We start from the raw sequence: 22,424 nt of genomic DNA, 5'->3' as shown, positions 1-22,424 counted from the left end.
AATAATGTTTTGTCATGAACATGTCAATTCCCACCCCTCCCACCGACTGACACACAGATTTCTACACATGTCACAACTAGAATGTCTCAACATTCAAAGGACAAATATCTCAAAGTGGTTATTAAATCTAAAAGCAGAGAGCAGGATTGAGCCAAACTCCAGACAGAGGATCAGAGTTTAACGTGGAAAAATACACAAATTTCACTAACTTTCCAAGGAACCCTTTGGATCTTAGCTCAAGCAAGATGAACAAGTTTAAACAGTTTCTCTAGATTGTTAGTTCACACCCTGTTTCTCCTGGATCATGTGATATTTCAAATCTGCTCAATTCCACTTGCTCTGAGTTGATCTACCTCGTTTTCAGTTGCACTCAACTGACGAAAGAGCAGTTTTTAATTCCAGTGTAAACCAAATTTACAGCGCAGAAACATTTCTGAAATTCTACATTCCGTCCTACCACCACCATACACACAAGATCAGTAATGCTTTATTAATCAATATTCCCACATTCCCCAAAGCAAAGGTTAGGACTTACATTAATGATTAACCAGACCACTGCCCCAGATCAGCACTCACTGGGAGCACGCACACTGGCTAGGCACATCAATGTTGCTAGAAAATGGAATGCAGCACACTGAAACAATTTACCTGTGAACGCTCATCTAATTGGACCGCAGAGTGATGCTGCCAGACATGCTTTCTAAAACTACAGTATTCCATTTGTGATTTCACAAAGCAGTTTTGGCCTTTGTCTGAGTGAAGGAGTTTGGCTCTGTTCCTACTGAGTGGGAGGTACACAGTACTTGAACACAGCTTTAATTTCCAGGTTCTACCTGCTACAAGGTTTCTCATTGTTCCAGAGCTCATTTCAAATAATTAGACACAAAGCAGTCTGTAACCATGCCAAAATGGAGTGCATGAAAAGGCGCCATTTAAAACAAAACCAGAACACCTTAGTTCCAACCAGGAATAATAAGCCTAGAGCCAGGAAGAGTGAAGGGAATGGACAGCAATAATCAGCGGATTAAGGCAAGTTGAAACACAGATGGGTTGGTCAAACACATCATGCTCAAACCTCATGGATCCACCCTCAGCCAAGTAACAATGTCACAAATTTAATCTGCAAACTAAATGTACACATATTGTGAGCTTCAGAACATAACTATGTCCAAGTATAACTTGCAGATTCAGGGAAGCTCATCATATCTGTTTAACCTAAACAAGGAATGCTTCTCTGAAGGGTTTCTGAGAAGAATCCTCTTAATTCTAGATGAAACCATTCTGGCTACTTATTAAATCCAAGGGTTACGGATAAGACGGACTTCAAAGGATATGGACCAAAATTCACAGTAAGTCAATGGTCAGCATGACTGAGGTGGGCCAAAGGAGCCTGTTCCATGTTTTGTGTCTCCATGACGCTCGGGATTGCCTCACGCCCATAGTGAGTGTGAGAAGGAATCCTCCATCAGAGACACTGAGGGATGTGTCCATACAATTCGCTCAAATTCTGTCACGCCCACAGAAAACTATTCCCCCACTGCAGAGGCAGGTCTGTGGCATCATTTACCAGCAACAAATGAGATGCTTTCACGGAGCTGCGACTGGCCTTCTCAGGGTGGCTGGGTGGTGCAGGGGGAGGGGGGTCAGGGGGAGAGCTTGGGAGGGGGGCGGCAGGATGTACAATTTGTCCTCATTACAGCACAATTGTCACTGAAGGAAGAACAGAAGAAAACTGGGGTGATGTTCCAAGAAATCAGGAGGGGAAAAATGGGATGGATAAAAGACACCTTTACAAATAAAGACGAGCCCTGAGAGAGTTTACACATACATGAGTAAAAAAGTAACCAGAGAGAGAGAGAGAGAGAGAGAGAGAGAGAGTAGGTCCCCTTAAAGATCTAATAAAGGACTATGTGTAGGGTAACAGGAGTAATGGAGTGAAGTCTTAATGCTATCTTGGATCAAAATCACATTGCAAAATAGAGCTGGCAATCTTAAAATGCACAAAGTTAGATAAATTCCTTGGGCATGACCAATTCTGGAAGACATTTCTGTGGCCCTAGCAGAGATACTGAGGAGTGTGGTCGAACAGAGGGATCTAGGAATACAGATACATAATTCCCTGAAAGTGGTGTCACAAGTGGACAGGGTTGTAAATAGAGCTTTTAGCATCTTCTCCTTCATAAATCAAACTATTGAGTATAGAAGTTGGGATGTTATAGTAAAGTTGAATAAGACATTGGTGAGACCAAATTTGGAGTATTGTGTGCAGTTTTGGTCACCTAACTACAGGAAAGATATCAATAAGATTGAAAGAGTACAGAGAAGATTTACTAGGCTGTTGCCTGGACTGAAGTCCCTGGAGTGTAGAAGAATGAGGGAGAGTTGATAGAGGTATTTAAAATTATGAGGGGTACAGACAGAGTAAATGTAGACAGACTTTTTCCACAGAGATTTAAACCAGAGGACATGGGTTAAGAGTGAAAGGGAAAAAGTTAAGGGGAACGTGAGGGAGAATCTCTTCACACAGAGAGTGGTGAGAATGTAGAACAAGTGCCAACTGAAGTGGTGAATGCAGGCTCAATTTTAACATTTAAGAAGAATTTGGACAGTTGCATAGATGGGAGAGGTATTGAGAGCTATGACAGATCAGTGGAACTTGGCAGAAAAATGGATTGGCACAGACTAGAAGCGCCAAAGCGGCATTTTTCCTGTGCTGTAATGTTCTAGAACTCTATATTTATGTCAATTTTAGCCACGGAAGACTAGAGGGTGGCTAAAGTTACTTTACTTAAGAAGGATTGCAAGGATAACCAGGGACCTACAGGCAGGTGAGCTGTCACCACTCCCTTCTACATCCACCCCTCTGCCTCCTATGTACTGGGGAAGATATTCCCAAGCTGATAAGTCTCTCATTAGAACTCGAGCCATCCAGTCCCAGTTTCATTTTCATGAGTCCTTTCTGTACATCCTTCCTACAGCCAGGTGAGCAGAACTAGATTAATTCTCTGTTTGTTCCACTAATTGTCATCCCTCCCCATACCTGGTTCCATCTGCACATCAGCCCATCCAGTTCCATGTATTCCACCACACCCTGTATACTTCTGTATACTCGTAATCGTTCCTCTTCCAGTCCTGGTGCAGGACCCTGACCCAGAACGTCAACAGACACCTCTTGCCTCCACAGATGCTGTATGACCCAAGCCAAACTTTGACTGAAGCTCTTCCTGCGTTCTGCTTTTGACCCAGCAACTGTCAAAAGAACAAAGAAGAAGCTGGGTGGCGCAGTCAGCATAGAGTACAGCGCCAGCGACCCAGGTTTGAATCTGGTGCTGTCTGTAAGGAGTTTGTACATTCTCCCATATCTGAGATGAAGAGGAACTACTTTACCCAGAGGATGGTGAATCTGTTTAATTCACTGCCTATTGAAGCAGTGGAGGCAACCTCAGTAAATATATTTAAGACAAGGTTGGATAGATTTTTACTAAATAGGGGAATTAAACGATAAGGGGAAAAGGCAGGTAGGTGGAGATGAGCCTATCATCAGATCAGGCATGATCTCATTGAATGGCGAAGCACGCTCAATGGGCTGGATTTCTCCTGCTCCTATTTCTTATATTCTTCATGGGTGCCCCCTAGTGCCCCAGTTTCCTCTCGCCCTTGGTATGTTAATTGGTGTATTTGGGCAGCATGAGCTTGTAGGCCAGAAGGCCTGTTACCATGCTGTATGTCTAAATGTTAAAAGTTTCATGAGGAAGTTGCAACATGGGTGGTCAGGGTTGACCATATCATTCACTGATGAAAGTTTCCAGAAACACTTCCAAAAGAATGTCGTGAAGATAAAACTTTGCAGAACTACAGAGACAGATACACGGCAGCTATGGCAGGGAGTGCAGGCCATTAGAACCCACAAAGCAAAGGCAAACACTACAGATGGCTGCGATGCTTCATACCCAATGAGCTGAGAAGAAGAACCAAATAGAGCCTACTAGAATCCCTGGACCTAAGAAGCATTGACACAAAGTGGGCTGGAGACGTGGGTGTCGATTTGATTGCGGAACGAAAGGTGAGGAGATGTGTCTCTGCTTTCTTTTCACAGGACTGGTGAAAGAAGATTCAGGATGTTGACTCATGCTGCTTTCTTGCCGAGGGCCTGTGGCAAAAGTATTGCAGGGAATTGGAAAAGATAAAATTCATACATTTATTATCAGTTAATACATTCAATTTTAACACTTGAATGTAATATCAAACAGAATACTGACAGTCCTTGTGTGATGTAAGGGTTCAGTTCCACGAACTGTCCATAACCAGATTCCTCTCTTCATGTCCATTTTCCATGCATATCCATATACTTCCACACAACTTGCACTTGCAAAAATGCTTCATTTCATTGAATAATTACCATAACACCCATAATTAAACCAATAGAATATTGATAAGCAAGAAGGTTTCTCATCAGAAACCATCTCCCCAAGGTTAATCATTAATACTGAAGAATCTGTTGCCATCATGGATGTGCACAGATTTATTAAACAAAACTTTGTTTTTCCTCTTCAAATATCATCAATCCAGAAGGTGGAAAAGTCAGTCAGACTATTTATGTTTTATAAATACCGCAGGACACATGACCTTTCATTGTACTTAAAGTTTGTGAGACTACTACAGGTCAGCAGCTGAAACACAAGATGCTCCAGTAGAGAGTTTTACAGATGGAGGGCTGGTCCTCAAATACTTTTAAAACCAATTGAAGGAAGGGATTTTAGTAAGCTTTTTAATGAGATCCACCATGGTAGTGTGAAAGTAATAATCACACTTGCCAAGTTCTCACATTTATTCCCTCATTCAGGTGGAGGATAATCAGGAATAGACAGAATTATGCATATGCCATCCCTGATACTCACTCTCAGTGTTTGTATGGGGTGTGTTTGATATTCACTTTTACAAGTGCAGGCATGTACTGCCAATTCCAGCGTACTGCATTAAAACAATACCCACCTTTCATCCCAACCTTGCTCGCTTTACAGCAAAGCCCAGACTCCCTGGGGATATTCAACCACCTTGCTAAACACAACAGCTTTTTGCTTAAACACAGATTTCTCATTCAGTAAAGCTGTTGAATAGAGACATTGTCACCCACACACAAATCATGAGCCCACCCATTATAAACTCACCAATTACATCAGAACAAAAGCCACAGCACTCTCCATAGGGAGCATCATGGAGACCAGATGTAACTCACTTCAAAAGTAAACCAAGCCTGTCCTGCCACTTGCTTAAAAAAAAACGAAATTCACCTAATTTTCCTGTTGAAACAAGGCATTTCTTCTGGCTTACCCAAAGCTAATAGCCTGTGACCTAGTTACTTCTCTGAGCTCACACCTATATCCAGAACTGGTACAGAATATAGTCGCTCAGAAACAATTTACATTTGCAAACACAGTTTCAGACGAAACTAACTGAGGAATTGACAAAAAATACATGGCATCCTTTCTCAATACATTGACTAACATCCAGCAGGTATGTATGTGTACATAGAAACACACTGTGAAATTCTCTCTGGAGCGTTTTCATGAATGCTTCTTGTTTATTTCAACAAACCTTTTTTCTGCTTGTCTGGGCGACCGAGGCCAAAGTACCAAACAGGTCGGGGCTTTGTACAATGAGCCACTTTCCTCTTGTGGTGAGTATTCCCCATGCTGCGTCTCCTCGCCTCGAAAGCTCCACACACTCTCCTTCATTGCTGCAGAATGGGTGACAGTTGGCTGGGGGCCAGGAACTAAATCCAGCTGCGGCAGGCAGCAGAGCTTGCATCAGTCATAGACGCGGTAGCCAGTGGAGTGCAGGAGGGGAGGGGATTACCCACAAGCTGCTCCCAAGCTCAGCTTCCTTCTTCAATTCATATCTTTCCTCTCCCAGGAAGGAGAGGGAAGGAAACAATGCCAGCAGCTTCTCAGCATTTTCTGTCATACCTTTGCTTAGACCTTGAAGGGCTCAGGCCAAAAATGTCAGTAATATATCTTTACCTCCTCTGGACGCTGTGAAACCTGCTGAGTTCCTCCAGTGTTTCTGTGTGTTTTTATTACAATTACAGCGTCTGCAGACTTTTGTGTTTCACCCTGTCATACTGTATCCTCCTGTCCCACTTGCTTCCTCACATGGAGGCAGGCAATGGGAGGTATGGATGACTGCAGGCAGACAGAATTAGTTAGATTGCCTGCCATCATGGTCAGACCAGACAGGATGGACAGTTCGACCCTCTATTCCTACACTTCGCTTTCAAAATGCTCTGTTTCCTCCTTTATCTTCCTTTAACTCATTCCCTTCTCTCGTCTCCACTCCACTTCTTCAAACCTTTAGAAGCAATTCTTGGACGTATCCACTGCTGCCACAGCTGCCCCTGAATATTCAACAAAATATTAAATTAATCTAAGGGGAAATATGGATTTAAAAGTATATCATATAGACAGAGGAAACCTCCAGCAGGCCAGGCAGGGTCAGTGGAGAGAAAATGTTTCTGCTGCAGTTAAATGGCATTGGTGCCTCATGAAGCCATTGAAGTTAATGCCAAGGCCGGCAGCCATGAGTCGGAGTAAGAGCGGACCATCAAGGAGCTGTGTTTCTGAGGATGAGAATTCTCAAGAGTTGTCAGTGAGTGGTTGGGTGTTGGAGGAAGAGATGCCTGAAGATTTACCACGGCTCCTCTAACCTTGCAGTGACTCTAATGGGCCCAACGTGTTTTTTTTAAGTACTTTATTTTAAAGTTTTCAGACACGTAGTATGTAATCATTTGTATACATCCATCATATTGTACAGATTGATCCTGACAAAAAAGAATTGTACCCCCTCCCTTTAACAAACCCTCCCTAACCTAATTCCATAAAACAAAATCAAAAAACAATGCTTACATATTTTCGTGTTACACAGTAATATATTAAAGAAAAGAAAGAAACTAAAAAGACCTACTAGATTGTTCAAGGATAGGCTATGGGGAACCAAGGACTTTGTCAAACAAACAAATATCTTAATTCACCTTACAGATGAATTAAGATTACGATCCAGTGATCGGAAGAGATAAAAGTAAACAAAATACTTATCTTGTGCTCTATAGTTGTAAATATAGATTAGGCTTATTCGTCAAATAATGTAATTTTTTCTAATGGAATACACTTTTGAATTTCTGCATGTAATCTATCTACATGTAAACGCAAATCCGATTTCCAAGTAACTACAATACACTTTCTTGCCACCACCAATACTATTTTCACAAATTTCTTTTGACTTAAGATTCAACTTACAGTTCATCGCTTCTGTGTTTCCTAATAGGAATAGGTCAGGGTTTGTGGATATGAAATACAAGTGATTTGTTCTAATAGTTCCCCTATTTTTACCCCAAAAGGTCCCCCTAATGAATACATCTCATCTAATTATCTCTGCAAGAGGTTCAATTGCTAAAACAAATAGTGTTGGTGACAAAGGAGATCCTTGTCTACCAGATCTTTGTAAGTGAAACGGGGCAAAAATTTGCCCATTGATTACTACTTTAGTCTTTGGTCTAATGTACAGTACTTTAATCCAGTTAATGAAAGATTGTCCAAGTCCAAATTTTTCCAGCACCTTAAATAAAAATTCCATTCCAATCTGTCAAATGCCTTTTTTTGCATCTAATGCAACAGCCACACTTAAATCACCTTTTCTTTTTTGTGCTAGGCTCAATGTGTTTGATCCGGACAGGGCTCCTGATCCTAAGATGGGTCCAATGACATATCTGCAAAATCCCCTTTAAACCTCAACCAGTGAGAGCCTTTTTTTTAATTTAGATATACTGCACAGTTATAGGCCCTTTCAGCCAACGCCCATGCCATCCAATTACACCCAATTAACCTATAACCACCAATACATTTTGAACAGTGTGAGGAAACTGGAGCCCCCGGGGAAAACCCACGCAGCTATGGGGAAAACATACAAACTACTTACAGACAACATCAGATTCGAACCCAGGTCGCTGGTACTGTAATAGCATTGCGCTAATTGCTACATTGTGTCACCCAACTACGTTAGCCGTGCCACCTTTGACTGTGTTCATCTGGTGATGACAAACTCAGAGAGTTTTATAGCAAACAAACAAGGCCTTTATTCCAACTCCACCATACCAACAAGCTGCCTCGCTGAGCTAATCCCATTTGTCTCCAATCAACCCATGACCCTCGAAACCTTTCCTGTCCATGGGTCAGTCTAAGTGACTTTCAAATATTGTGATTGCGGGTGGCACAATTAGCATAGCGGTTAGTGCAGCACTGTTATTACGCCAGCGGGGTTCGAATCCCACGCTGCCTGTGAGGAGTTTCTACATTCTCCCTGTATCTGTGTGAGTTTCCTCCGGGGACTCTGGTTTTCTCCCACCCTCCAAAGCACATGAGGGTTGTAGGTCAATTGGGTGTAATTGTGCGGCACAGGCTCATGGCTTGATAGGGCCTGTTACTTTGCTGCAAGTCTAAATTTTTGTTTAATTATCCTCTGTGGCATATCCACACATAGGATGTGATGACATTGGGCTAGCACGGGGGAACCTCAGATTCTGTCCTACTGGAATGCCCATCCCCACTTCACACTCACTCATCCAGCTGGTGCTCCCATTGCTGCAGTGTACCACAATGCAGTACAATTCATCTCAGTTTTACAACTCCGTAAATTTATTAGGATATTGCTTGGACCAGAAACTGAGTAACAGGGAAAGGTTAAAAAGGTTAGGACTTTATTCCCTGGGGCATAGAAGAATGAGGGGAGATTTGATGGGGGTATACAAAATTATGAGGGGTATAGACAGAATAAATGCAAGTAGGCTTTTTCCACTGAGGGTAGGTGAAATGCAAACTAGAGGACAGAGAGTGGTGGAAGTGTGGAAAGAGCTACCGGCTGAAGTGGTGAACGTGGGCTCAATTTTAACAATTAAGAAAAATTTGGACAGGTACATGGACGGGAGGGTGGAAGAATAGGGACTGGGTGCAGGTCAGAGGGACTAAATAGAATAATAGTTCGACACAGACTAGAAGGGCCAAAGGGACTGTTTCTTTGCTGTAATGTTCGATGTTCTACAGGCTTGCTCTAGAAGTCACATGGTCTAAAACACGCTTAATAGTCAAAGAAGTTGGATTTAGTTAGAAACATTTCAAACTGATGTCAGGAAAATTGGAAGACAGGACAACCCTAAATTTCCATCCCATATGTTCCTGGATGTCTGTTACAAGCTGCATGCTGAAATAAAACCTCCTGAAGTGACCACAGCAGTCTGCATTAGCATTTTTGATCAAAACTCTACTATTACCAAGACAGTTATTGATGCTTGGAACTTTAAAGTTGTCCAACTAATTAGTTCCACTAACAATTATTATCTCTCTGGAGCACTGCTTTATGATACTATCATGTTCCAATGCACATTAACCTGCCCCAGGTAAGTTTCATCCCCTCCACTGACTGAATGAATTAACATTGTTCAACACAGAGTAGTGAGCAAGGCCTCTGAGCTCCAGCTGTAGTATCATATGATGAAAGGAGGATGTTACAGGTGTATTAACGAGGATGTTATGCCTATCAGATTTCAGATTTATTTTCAGAGTATATATGATTCTTTTTTTCTGTGTCGAGGCAGAATTACCAACTGTTAATACAGAGTAAATAAAAAAATCAATCAAGTGTACAAGTAAGAGTCCTTAAATAAATCTCTAATTAAGCTGGTGTTGAGGAGTCTGATGGTGGAGGGGTAGCAGTTGTTCCTGAACCTGGTGGTGCCATCTTTCCTGATGGTAGCATTGAGAACAGAGCATGTGCTAGGTGGTGCAGATCCTTGATGGGAGGGATTTTGCCTCTGATGTGCTGGGCTGTGTCCACTACCTTTTGCGGGGCTTTCTTCTCAGAGGTATTGGTGTCCCCAAACCAGACAGATCAGTTGCACTTTCCACACCATACAAATGTAGAAATTTGACAAGGTTCTGATGTCATGCCAAAGCTTTGCAAACTCCTGAGTAAGTAGAGGCGCTGACGTGCTTTCTTCACAATGCCATAAAGGTGTTGGGTTCAGGACAGATCTCGGAGATAGTGACTCCCAAGGAACTTTGCCCACCTCTCCACCTCTGATCCCCTAATGATCACTGGATGTATACCTCTGGTTTCCCTTTATGAGGTCAACAATCAATTCCTAAGTCTTGAAGTCATTGAGTGCAAAGTTGTTGTTGGTGCATCATTCAGCCAAGTTTTCAATCTTCCTCCTGTATGCTGACTCATTGCCTTTCTTTACACAACCCTCTGCCATGGTATTGCCAGCAAATTTGTAGATGGTGTTATTGTCGTACCGAGCCACACAGTTGTAGGTGTAAAGTGAGTAGAGCAGGGGGTTAAGAACGCAGCCCTGTGATGCTCCAGTACTGATGGAGATTGTGGAGACATTCTTATCAATCTTCACTGATTGTGGTCTGGAGGTAAGGAAATCCATGATCTAATTACACAGTGGGGTATTGAATCCCAGGTCTTGGAATTTTCTTATCAGTTTTGAGGGGATGATGGTGTTAAATGCTGAACTGTAGTCGATAAAGATCATCCTGATGAATGCATCTTTACTGTCCAGTTAAGAAGGATGTTACTTAGAGTATATAGATACATCGCTGGCACCTCCATAGGGTTATGATCGCTACAGTTAAGGAGGATTTACACATGTGCTTATTGCCAGATTAAATGAAAGGTCCTAATACGAAGAGAATTTGTGATCCCGCACGAAGTAACAAATGAAAACCAAGTCAAGTTTATTACAAGTGCAACCCAACAAAACAGCATTCTTCATCCTCAGTGAAAAACATGCAGACACACAACCAGACATAACTCACATATAGACAAATAATACATATGCAGGACAAGCATTTCATCTATACAAATAAATATTGTTTTGTACACATGACAGTCTCGGATGGTTAGTGTGAGCAGTTCCTTTGGTCATTCAGCTTTCTCACTGCCTATGGGAAGAAGCTGTACCTCGGCCTGGTGGTGCTGGCTCTGATCCTCCTGTATCTCTTCTCTGATGGGAGCAGCTGAAAGGTGCTGTGTGCAGGTGGAAGGGGTCCTCAATGATTTTGCGCGCCCTCTTCAGACAACGATCCCGGTAGATCACAATGATGGGGGGAGGGAGACTCCAGTGATCCTCTCTGCCACTCTTATGGTCCTGTGGATTGACCTTCGATCCATTTCTCTGCAGCAACCGTACCACACTGTCATGCAGCCAGCCAGGATGCTCTTGATAGAGCTCTTATAGAAAGTTGACATAATGATGGGCACTAGCTTTACCTGCTTCATTCTTCTCAGGAAATGCAGTCACTGTTGGCCTTCCTGACAAGTGAGGAGATGTTGAGTGTCCACGAGAGGTCACGAATTGATCACACATTATTCAACTTATGTTCATCACGTCATATGCGAGATCAGGGTAGCCAACACACTCAACCACTGTTACACCACCATGAAGAACACCTACCAAGCCATATTACGACCACACTTCGGCAAGTCTGATCACCTGACTATACTTCTACTCCCGACGTACAAGCAGAGACTAAGGACTCTATCAAGTGGCCCCACCACCCAGGCCATGCCCTCTTCATTCTGCTACCATCAGGAAAAATGTACAGGAGCCTGAAGATGAGCACTCAGCGGCACAAGGACATCTTCCCACTGCCATCAGATTCCTGAATGAACAATGAACCAAAGATGCTGCCTTACTTTGACTTTTCATGCACTATTTTTATTTATTGTTGTACGGTGGTTTATATGAATGTTTGCACTACGAAGCTGCCACAAAACAACAAATTCAAATTCTGTTGTGCAACATATTAAACAATCCCTTTGTAATAAAAATCATTCTTCACAACCACACATCATTATCCTGACAAATCTTTCTTTATTAAACAGCAATATTGGAAATGAATTAGTACCAACATTAACTGAAATATTTTTTCGTTTAGACATACAGCACGGTAACAGGTCCTTTTGGCCCATGAGCCTTTGCCACCCAATTAAACCCAATTAACCTGCGACCCTCGGTACATTTCGAACAGTGGGAGGAAACCAGAGCCCCCGGGGAAAACCCATGCAGACATGGGGAGAACGTACAAACTCCTTACAGACAGCGCAGGATTTGAATCCCGGTCTCAATAACTGGTGCTGTAACAGCGTTACACTAACCACTATACCAACCGTCCCGCCACTCATTGAGTCTGAGTATTATTTCCAACTTGCTTCTTAACGTGGCTTTTGACGATGATGACATTTGAGATCCCATTCCCACCACAACAACATGAGCAAGGGGCTGTCATTTTTAACTTGTTTTTTCTTTAGTCCATAGTCTCCTTCCTGTTAACCCCCTCCCTGTCTTTCCTGTCTCCCTCATCCCTTTGTCTCCCTTCCTCCAGCTCCCCTACCCATTCCTTTCTTAGCCCTATGCCTTTCCCCCTTATCAGCTGCTTTCTCTTCTACCCTTCAACCTTCATCCACCCATTACATCTTACTTGTTGGCCTGAGTTCCTTCTCCTCCCCTTCCCCTCTCTTTATTCAGGTGTCTGCCTGTTTCTCAGCGCTCCTGAAGAAGGGCTCAGCCCAAAATGCCAACTGCCTTTTAGTTTCTATAGATGCTGCGTGACCTGTTGAGTTTCCCCAGCATTTCTGTGTGATGCTCCATAGTACAGGTGTATTTCCAAGTCAGGGAGATGTGTGTCTGCAAGGGGAAACTGCAATTAGAGCCACCACTGAGATTAACTGCAGCGAATATTTTAGATGAGATTCAGTTCAGTCTCTGTGTGGTTCGCGTGGAGGGAGAGAGAGTCTTGGGTGATGCTTGGGAAGCCAAACAAACAGGTAGCTTTACACAGGGATGGCTGTCATAGCTGCATGTACAGTACTATAATCTGCTGCAGATAAATCCCAATGTTGCCTACCAGCAGTTGAAAACTGGGATGAGTAATTTTCCTTGTGTATGCCCTGGAATCCAAGTGTAGTCAGGGACGAATATGATGAAAGTTTTCACCAGGATATTGTGACCATGGAAAAGCAGTATCAGGGCAATTGGAATCCATCAATGCTGGCCAACTATTGTTGGACACTGGCACAAGAGGCATCAGATGCTGAGTACAAATGAAAATCAGCGGCAAAAGATTTTTAGGTCAGTTTAATAACAGAATGTGTCAGCGTCATTATGCAATTAAACATGCTAAATTCAATCAAAGTTAATTTAATGTTTCTCCAACTTCCTACGTAATACAGTAAATCTGAAATTATCTTTGAGTTCAGCTTGAAATTATCTATCGTAATCCCCAATTTCAGGAAGCAAATCTTTTGAAAAAAATTGTTGTCCAGTGTAATTAGTTTCCACAGAACTCCTTCATTCTATCTTCCTTAGCTTATAAGCCCTGATGCAAAGTAATTATGAGCATTACTGCAATTTTATTTCATTAACATTATCATGAGTTCCTAGTTCTCCTGACACTTTTTTTTCTGAGCAAATTTGTGACATGAATGTGTTGCTTTTGACACACCAACAAAAAGGTACTCATGCTCCCTTCCTGGAACTCTGTTCCTGCACTGTGCAGTTTAATATCTCACCCTGTCATCAATATTTGTGTTAGCTTTTGTCTTTTTATGTTTTTATTATTGTTAGATAATTTTCTGATAATAGTTATATTGATCTATATGATCATTAATGACTAATTTTTGGCAAGGTGAGAACTTTGGATATAAATTGTTTTGGGGTCGATTTAATTTTATCGCAATTCTTCTGACTGATTGACTGCTCTTTCTTAGCCCTGTAGAATTGCCTGGTTTGTTCTGGTTCATCCTATGAAATTCACCCTTCCCCGAATTAAGGATCTTACATCTTACATTGACCACCATGCCTGCTGTTAGAGAGCTTGGAATCTTAATTCTATCTATGATCTCTCCACTGGTTCAATTTTATTCTGTTTTCTGTCTTGGTGGATTTCCACAAACATCACTGCTTCACAGACTTAGACATTTAATACCCTAAGAAACCGAAACCGAGACAAATGGACCTTCTTTAAAAATGCCAATGTAAATTGATCTGGGAGATCAATCATAGAAGTGCAGTTTTAATATGTTTCCATTAGAGGGTCCCTTGGTTTCAGCTGGAACTTGAACCTAGATTACAGCGGAGAGAGAGAGAGAGAGACACACACACACACACACAGACAGAGAGAAAAAGAGACCATGGCCTGTCAAATCAATGGTTTACATCCTTAAGCATGTCAGCCCCCAGCATATATAAAAAAAGTCACACTCTGTAAAATGCAGAGTTCAGTGGATTTCTTTGTCCTTTTTTTTAACCAATTGCTTAGTGCAGATATATTGCTCTTCAAACCATTGATTCATAAGACCATAATGGAAAATGTTGTCATGTAATTGATGCACATAAATTCCTTAAATAGTTATATTAAATTTGGATGATGAAAAGTAAAAATAAACTTCAAAGTATTTCCTTGAGAGGCATAAGGAAAATAGACATGCAGAAAGGTACACCAAAACTTATTTTGTTCTCAAACCCCAAAAAGCAATCACAAACACAGCATCATTAGTAAGAAATAAGGAGGATATGAACTGAAATTTCTGTTTAAAAAAAACAGGGTGTATGTGAAACAACAGCTGGCTTGGATAGCACAATGTTCGCGAAAGAAGCAGATGGAGGAATCTTGAACGAACAAAGAATTGCTGGAGGAACTCAGTCGGTCAGTCAGCATTCATGGGTAGAAATGGTCAGTTAACATTTTCAGAATCAGATTCAGATTTAATGTCCTGAACATGTGCTATGAAATTTGTTGTTTTGCAGCAGCAAGTGTTGTGTAGAACAAGATGCAAAATTACTATAATTTACAATTTCCTAAATACAAGATTTTTAAAAATAAATACTAGTGCAAAAAAGATAAAATGTGAGGTAGTCTCTATTTTTGAATTGAAAGCCTTTATCAAGACTCAATAAAATAATTTTTTGACCATTTCTCAAATTTATTTAACTAAAGGACATCTATTTTAGACATAAATAGATTCAATCTGTCTGCATGTTATGTATTTTTTTAAAAACTTAGACATACAGCATGGAAGCTTAGGGAGAACGTACAAGCTCCTTACAGACAGCGTGGGATTCGAACCCATGTCCCAATCGCTGACTCTGTAATGTTGTGCAAACCGCTATGCAACCATGCTGCCCAAATTGCATGCTGACAAATTCTGTACATTATTTGTGTCCAAAAGTGGATGTGATGATTGATAATATGCCCACTATTATCATATAACCCAGAGATCACACTGCACAGTATTAATATTTAAAACATTCATTAAATGATTTTTATCATGAACAAGACCTCAGCCAAACTAACTTAACATCTGAATGCTAATTTCACAGCACAACATCTGGGTCATTATTGAGATGTGGATGATACATGATGGTGATATGGCCTAAATAACTATTTAATCAAAAGCATCAATTTTAAGATGGTTCTGTTGGCTTCAATAATTCAGGTAATTTTTGTGACTATTGATTTAGTGAGGTTAAACCTTTATTTGAGACAAGTTTACCATTTGCACCTGAGATCTTCAAGATTACACACAGGAAGGAGATGAGTTGCTCCTTTGGTAACACTCTCATCCTGTCAGCTGTCGCCAAGATATAGAGTTATGATATATGATTTCCAATAGAGCTAGCAATACACCTAAATCCCTGACTCCTATCTCTTCAGTACGGTCTGTCTGCGTTCAGTTTGTGATCCCAAGTGATATAATTTCCAATCTTTTCTCTACCCTCTCGATTGAGCGTCTCGACTTGAAACATTGACTGCCTTTATCTATCCATGGATTTGTCTGACCAGCTGAGTTCCTCCAGCAATTATTTGTTAGTACAATCTTAAATGTTGGGAGAATTTGCATATTCAAGGAACCTATCATCATTTTTTTCAATTTGAATCTTTGATCTATCACAAATCCTTAAAAATGAGCAAGAATTTTTGCTCAGATGATTCAACTGTTTTATGAATAATGGATAATCATGACTGCGGTCATTTTTTTGATAGAGAACCTATAAAAGTAGTAGGTTTATTGTACTGAGTCTACACACGTTTAAATTTCTATGGTAAGTAACATTAGTTTTTTTAAATATTCAATCACCAGATAAACAGCAAAAATAAGACATAAGGCACGGTGTGGGTGTAAACCAGTCCCCATTCTTTCAGAAGTTTATTGTTAATCTCCAGAGCAAACACGATGCAAATATTCATTTACCCATATTACTGCTTTATTCTTGGGCTCTCTGATCTTCAAATTGCCCAATAATTCTGTTCTTGAAATAGCGACATATTTCCACATGTTTGCTCTGTGGATTCATTTTGATCCAATCGTTTACCACTTGACACCATGGATTTATAATCCCTATCAATGTCACAGACTCCAACTGTTGAATTAATAACATCACAGTTAAGGAAGCTATTATCAAACACAGGTTATTCTCACTGGTGCCTATGTAGATTTCATCGCCACAGGGCAGTCCATCCAGTTAACCCCAGTCAAATCTCTTGTGTTTCAGCATGGAAATTGATCAGTGAAAGACTCCGCTCCTTTTCCCATTGCGTACTTCCCCTCCTCAGTGCATCCAGTTCACCCACTGCTCTTTGAATAAGAACTACTTTCTGAATTCTCAGTTGGATTATTTGTTGATGATCTTACATGGATGGATGGCCTCTAGATTTATTCTTTTCCGGCAGTGGAAATATTCTCCCAACATCCATTTAGTTTAAATACCTTTCATATTTGAGAGAGGCCTGTGATCCAACTCCTCAGCTTCTTTTTCTCAACAGGACAATTTGCTTCTGAACTGGAAGGAGATTAATATCCTTGCAGAAAGGTTTGCTGGTGCTGCTCTGGTTGGTTTAAACTAGATTTGCAGAGGGACTGGAAACAGAGTGCAAGAGCAGATAGAGGAGTGGAGGAGTGAAAAGATGCTGTGAAAATTGCCTGCACCATTAAAAGTCAATGTGTTGTACATGGTGGAAATATTTTCAGGTGCATCTATTTCAATGCAAGGAGTATTGTAGGAAAGGCAGACAAGCTGACAGCATGGATTGGCATGTGGAATTATGATATTGTGGCCATTAGTGAAACTTAGTTGGAGGAGGGGCAGGACTGGCAGCTCAATGTTCCGGGCTTCCATTGCTTTAGACATGATAAAATGGAGGGGGGGGGGTGAAAGGGGGACGAGTGCCATTGCTCATCAGGGAAAATATCACAGCTGTGCTCAGGCAGGATGCACCAGAGGGCTCATTTACTGAGGCTATATATGGGTGGAACTGAGGAACAGGAAAGGTATGACCACACTTATTTGGTTGTACAGGGAGACAATCCTTTATCCGGACATCTAAAATCCGGAAAGCTCCAAAATCCAGCAAGTGGGGACCGGTGGTCGGGGGAGGCGGCCGATGGACCGGCGGTTGGGGGAGACGGCTGGGCGGCTGAGGGACCGCGGTAGGGGGAAACTGCCAGACGGGCAAGGGACCGATGGTCGGGGGGAGATGGCCAAGGGACCGGTGGTCGGGGGAGACAGCCGGGCGGCCGAGCAACGCGGTTGGGGGAAACTGCTGGGCAGCCGAGAGACCGATGGTCAGGGGAAAATGCCAGGTGGCCGAGGGACCGCGGTACGGGGAGACGGCCGGGATAGACTGCTGGGTGGCCGAGGGACCGGTGGTCGGGAGAGACAGCTGTGGGAGGCTGCTGGGCGGTCGAGGAATGCGGTTGGGGGAGGCTGCCAGGTGGTCGAGGAACGCGGTTGGGGGAGACTGCCGAGCGGCCGAGGGACCGGTGGTCAGGGGAGACAGCTGAGGGACCGCAGTTGGGTGGGGGGGGGCGGCCAGGCGGCCGAGGGACTGCGGTTGGGTGAGGCGGCCGGGAGGCCAAGGGATCGCGGACAGGGGAGGCGGCCGGGCGGCTTAGGGACCACGGACGGCGGTGCGGTCGGATGGCCGAGGGACCACGGTTGGGGGAGGCTGCCGAGGGACCCCGATTGGGGTAGTTGTCTAGGTGGTGAGGGACCGTCAGTCTGGGGAGACGGTTGGCCGACAGGAAAGGGGTGGGGGTGGATTTGGCAGCACAATTCGGGGGGGCTTTCCGAAATCCAGAAAAATATGAAATTCGGAACACACTGTCTCCCGAGGGTTCCAGATAAAGAATCGTGTACCTGTATTATAGACTGCCCAATAGTCAACAAGAATTAAAGGAGCAAATCTGCAGAGAGATAGCAGACAGCTGTAGAAAACAGAAGATTGTGATTGTAAGAGATTTTAACTTTCGAGATATAAAAGGACTGATGTTTGTCAAATGTGTTCATGAAAGTCTTCTAAATCAATATGTTGAGGTACTAACTGGAGAGAGTATGTGGAGATGAATATTTTGGGGCCAGTGATCATAATGCCATTAGATTCAAGTTCATTATGGAGAAGGATCGGTCTTGGGTTGAGATTCTAAATTAGAGAAAGGCCAATTTTGAGGAAATGAGAAAGGATCTCGAATGCGTGGATTGGAAAAAGTTGTTTCGAGCAAGGATGTACGAGGTAAGTAGAGAACCTACAAAGGTGAAATTTTGAGAGTACAAAGTTTGTATGTTCCTGTCAGGATTAAAGGCAAAGTTAACAGGCTTAAGGAATTTGTAAAGGCGTGCGCTAACCACTATTCCAACTGTGCTGCCCACTACGCCAAACATGCCACATGGGAGGTTAGTTAGGAAGGTTCAGATGCTTGGTATTCATGGTTAAGTAGTAAACTGAATTTAACACTGGCTGGATTGGAGAAGCCAGAGAGTAATGGTTGTTGATTGGTTCTCAGACTGGAGGCCTGTGACTAGTGGTGTGCCTCAGGGATCAGCACTGGGAACATTATTGTTTGTCATCTATATCAATGATCTGGATGCAGAAAATTGGATCACCAAGTTTGGAGGCATTAGGGACAGTGAAGAAGGCTTTCAAAGCTTGGAGAGGGATCTGGACCAACTGGAAAAATGGGCTGAATAATGGCAGGTGGAATTTAATGCAGACAAGTGTGAAGTGCTGCAATTTGGAAGGACAAACCAAGAATGGACATTCATGGTAAATGGTAGGGCACTGACGAGTGCAGTAGAACACAGGGATCTGGGAGTACAGATAAATAATTCCCTGAAAGTGGCGTCACAAGTGGTTAGGGTTGTAAAGAGAGCTTTTAGCATATTGGCCTTCAAAAATCAAGGTATTAAGTATAGGAGTTGAGATATTATGGTAAAGTTGTATAAGACAATGATGAGGCCAAATTTGGAGTATTGTGTGCAGTTTTGGTCACTTAACTACAGGAAAGATGTCAATAAAATAGAAAGAATGTACTAAGATACTGCCCAGACTTCAAGAACTGAGTTACGGGAAAGGTTAAACAGGTTAGGACTTTATTCAGTGGAACGTAGAAGAATGAGGGGAGATTAGAAGGAGGTATTTACAATTATGAGAGAGATAGACAGAGTAAATGTAGGTAGGCTTTTTCCACTAAGGGTAGGTGAGATACAAACCAGAGGACATGGGTTAAGGGTGAAAGTGGAAAAGTTTAGGGGGACATGAGGGGGATCTTTTTCACAAAGAGAGTTGGGGGAGTGTGGAATGATCTGCCAGCTGAAGTGGTGAATGCGGGCTCAATTTTAATATTAAGAAGAGTTTGGTACATGGATGGAAGAGGTATGGAAGGCTATGACCTGGGCACAGATCAGTGGGACTAGGGGGGAAAAAAGGTTTGGCACAGACTAGAAGGGCTGGATGGGCCTGTTTCTGTGCTGTAGTGTTCTATGATTCAAAGAGTAAAGGGATCAGTTTGTTCATCCTTTCCCTACAAGTCATTTTTATAACCTGATAAATGGGACTCTATGCAGCAATCAATCAATCAATCAATGTATGGTTCAAAATAGGTTTGGCATAAATTTCATATTCTCCATTTTATTCCTCACAAAATAAACAAAAGTGATTGGATTACAATTTTATGAGCTGTTTTAGTGTTTGTTTTCTGAGATCCTTCTGTCCTCTAATTTAATCCTTCTGTCCTCTAATCTTAAAAAGATGCAGTTTTCTCTTTTTATTTGCATTATTTATTTTGAAATGTAATTTATACCAATATTTCCCCTGTGACGGTGCTGCAAAACAATGAATTTTGTGACACGTTCATGACAATAAATTCCGATTTTCCGGCAAAAAGAGCATCAAATTTGTATTCAAATTGTTGCAAGTCCAGTACACTAGGTCTTGCAATATTTGACAGGTGCCAAATACTTCACTCCAGGAGGAAATGGTGAAGGAAATGGATATGCTCATTTTTAAAGCCACTTTGAAAAAGCAAAATATCTACTGTAAGACCAATCTAATAGCTATCTGTGGGAATAGAATAGTGATTAGATTTTGTACAAATAACAAAAGGGCTGGAGAAATGCTCATGGGATCGGTGGGTGATGAGGGAGTGTGGGGGAGGGATGAAGACTATCAGTGCATAAGGCGCTGATGAGATGTTGTTGGGAAGGTTCAGGACAGTGGTTGAAGATGGTTGTTAAGGAGTGCAGGACAAGTATGGAGCAGGGGGAAGGGATGGTGCTGGGACACCTTTGGACATAAGCTGTGGGCTGGGAAAGTATATGGTTGTCTTGGACTCCCACAATGGAATGCTACCTGAAAGGGATCTACCAGCACTCAAAGCATGTTCCCTGAGAGTGAGTCCACAAACCTATAAAGTCCCTGATGTTTTTTGGCTCTCTGAGGAGGGAGATTCTGACAAGCAGAATTAGGGAGCTAGGAGATAAATCAAAAAGTAGGCCCTCAAAGATAGTAATGTCAGGATTAATACCTGTGCCTTGTGCTAGTCGGAGTAGTAGGACTAGCAGAATAACTAGGATGAATATGTGATAGCGTTGCAAGTGGGAGGGTTTCAGATTCCTGAGGCGTTTGAACTGGTTCTGGGAGAGATGGGACTGGTATAAACCGGTCTGTCTACACTGCTCAGGACAAGGATTAATGTCCTGAGGAATATTTGCAGAATGTGGGGCCTGCTCACAGAGTGTACTGCCTTTGTATTTCAAAACAAGGATAAGTTAATCAAAAGAAGGAGTTCTAATGAGCAATCATTGATCTCTGACATTAATTCTGCCCCTCCACAGAGGCTGCCTGATCTGCTGAGTGTTTTCAGAATTTTTACATTCTACTTTAAGTATACAGAGTGCAGACTTTGGAATGAGAGCAGGTAGTGCGAGACAGGCAGGAGGAGTATCTGTCTTAACTCAGCAAGAATCAGGAGTGGTGAAAAGAATTCAAGGGAAACTATCTGAGCAACTATAACCCAAGTCATTGTGATTTCATTGACTTGTAGCCACACCAAGTGGGGCCCACTCCTGGGATGAAGTTCTTCTTGGCTCAATTCCTCAGTAATCATACTGCATCATTGTTCCAAAGTAAACTACACAGAAATGCACCTCACCATGACAACAAACTGCAAAAGGTTTTCATAAAAGTCATTTTCTTAAACTGTGATGTCATTAGGATAGATCATGAACTTGGGAAATTTGCAGAGAGAAGGGTTAATTCTGTCACTAACCGCATGCCCCCGCGTGCAGCCGTGGAGAGATTACTGTGTTTTGGAAACAATGTGCTGGGAATTCATGTGACAATCAGTCATTTGCTAGATATTAGCTGCCTGGTGAATTTAAAGAAACATCCGAGCAAAGCTTGTTCTCTTAATCTTGGAGCATTTATGAATACGAGATCTGAAGTCAACTTTAGGTGCTTTCCTCTGCTAATTCTTTTCTCGGGCATGTATTGGAGTTTTGTAGGATGTGGGTGTGTTGCTCACAAGACCAGACTCTATGTGACAGTAAAGGCTCGGAGTGGGGGGGAAGCCTTCAAGAGGTGACATTCCCTTGCATTTGTTCCCTTGTCCTTCCATGACACTGGTGGTGGGTAGGAGATACACAGTTAATGTCTGAGAAAATAAATGATGCAGTTATTGGCTCATCACCTGTAGCCAGCGACAATTTTCTTATGATATGAATTGTGTTTTGCCGACTTACAATGGGAGGAATGAATGTCCCATCTTCTACCCTATCACCATTTTACCAACTAGCACAATATCTGTACAGCCTGCAAGTTTGCTCCATGCTTGGACCATATTTCCACACCATAGCTTGTAAGGCCTGACATGGCTAAGACCATGTAGACTTCATCAGCCTGTTATAAGAGGCAAGAGAACAGAGTAACAGCAAGTCAACGAGAAAGATAAATGAAAAACGTACATCCAGTTTTCCTGTGTCCCTCCCATCACTGTGAGTCTGTGTGTGATGTTCCAGAACGTGTTTGCACACC

General features: G+C 42.3%; 1 protein-coding gene across 2 annotated transcripts in view; it reads right to left on the bottom strand.

Moving 5' to 3' along the window:
- The window catches only part of LOC138741258 (NHS-like protein 3), a 124,615-nt gene that overhangs the window by 59,320 nt on the left and 42,871 nt on the right, over positions 1-22,424 (bottom strand). The window contains exon 1 of one of the 2 annotated variants that reach the window (XM_069895050.1): positions 5,596-5,734. The exons of the other annotated variant lie outside the window; for it this stretch is intronic. Coding sequence (XP_069751151.1) covers positions 5,596-5,692 — 97 coding nt within the window. The 5' untranslated portion in view covers positions 5,693-5,734. Of the gene's footprint in view, positions 1-5,595; positions 5,735-22,424 lie in introns of those variants that run through there. 2 annotated transcript variants of the gene reach the window in all.

This window comes from Narcine bancroftii, chromosome 8 (assembly GCF_036971445.1).
Source record: "Narcine bancroftii isolate sNarBan1 chromosome 8, sNarBan1.hap1, whole genome shotgun sequence".
Lineage (NCBI taxonomy): Eukaryota > Metazoa > Chordata > Chondrichthyes > Torpediniformes > Narcinidae > Narcine > Narcine bancroftii.
The sequence above is the reverse complement of the archived record's forward strand: the minus strand, read 5'-3'. Positions and strand labels throughout refer to the sequence as shown.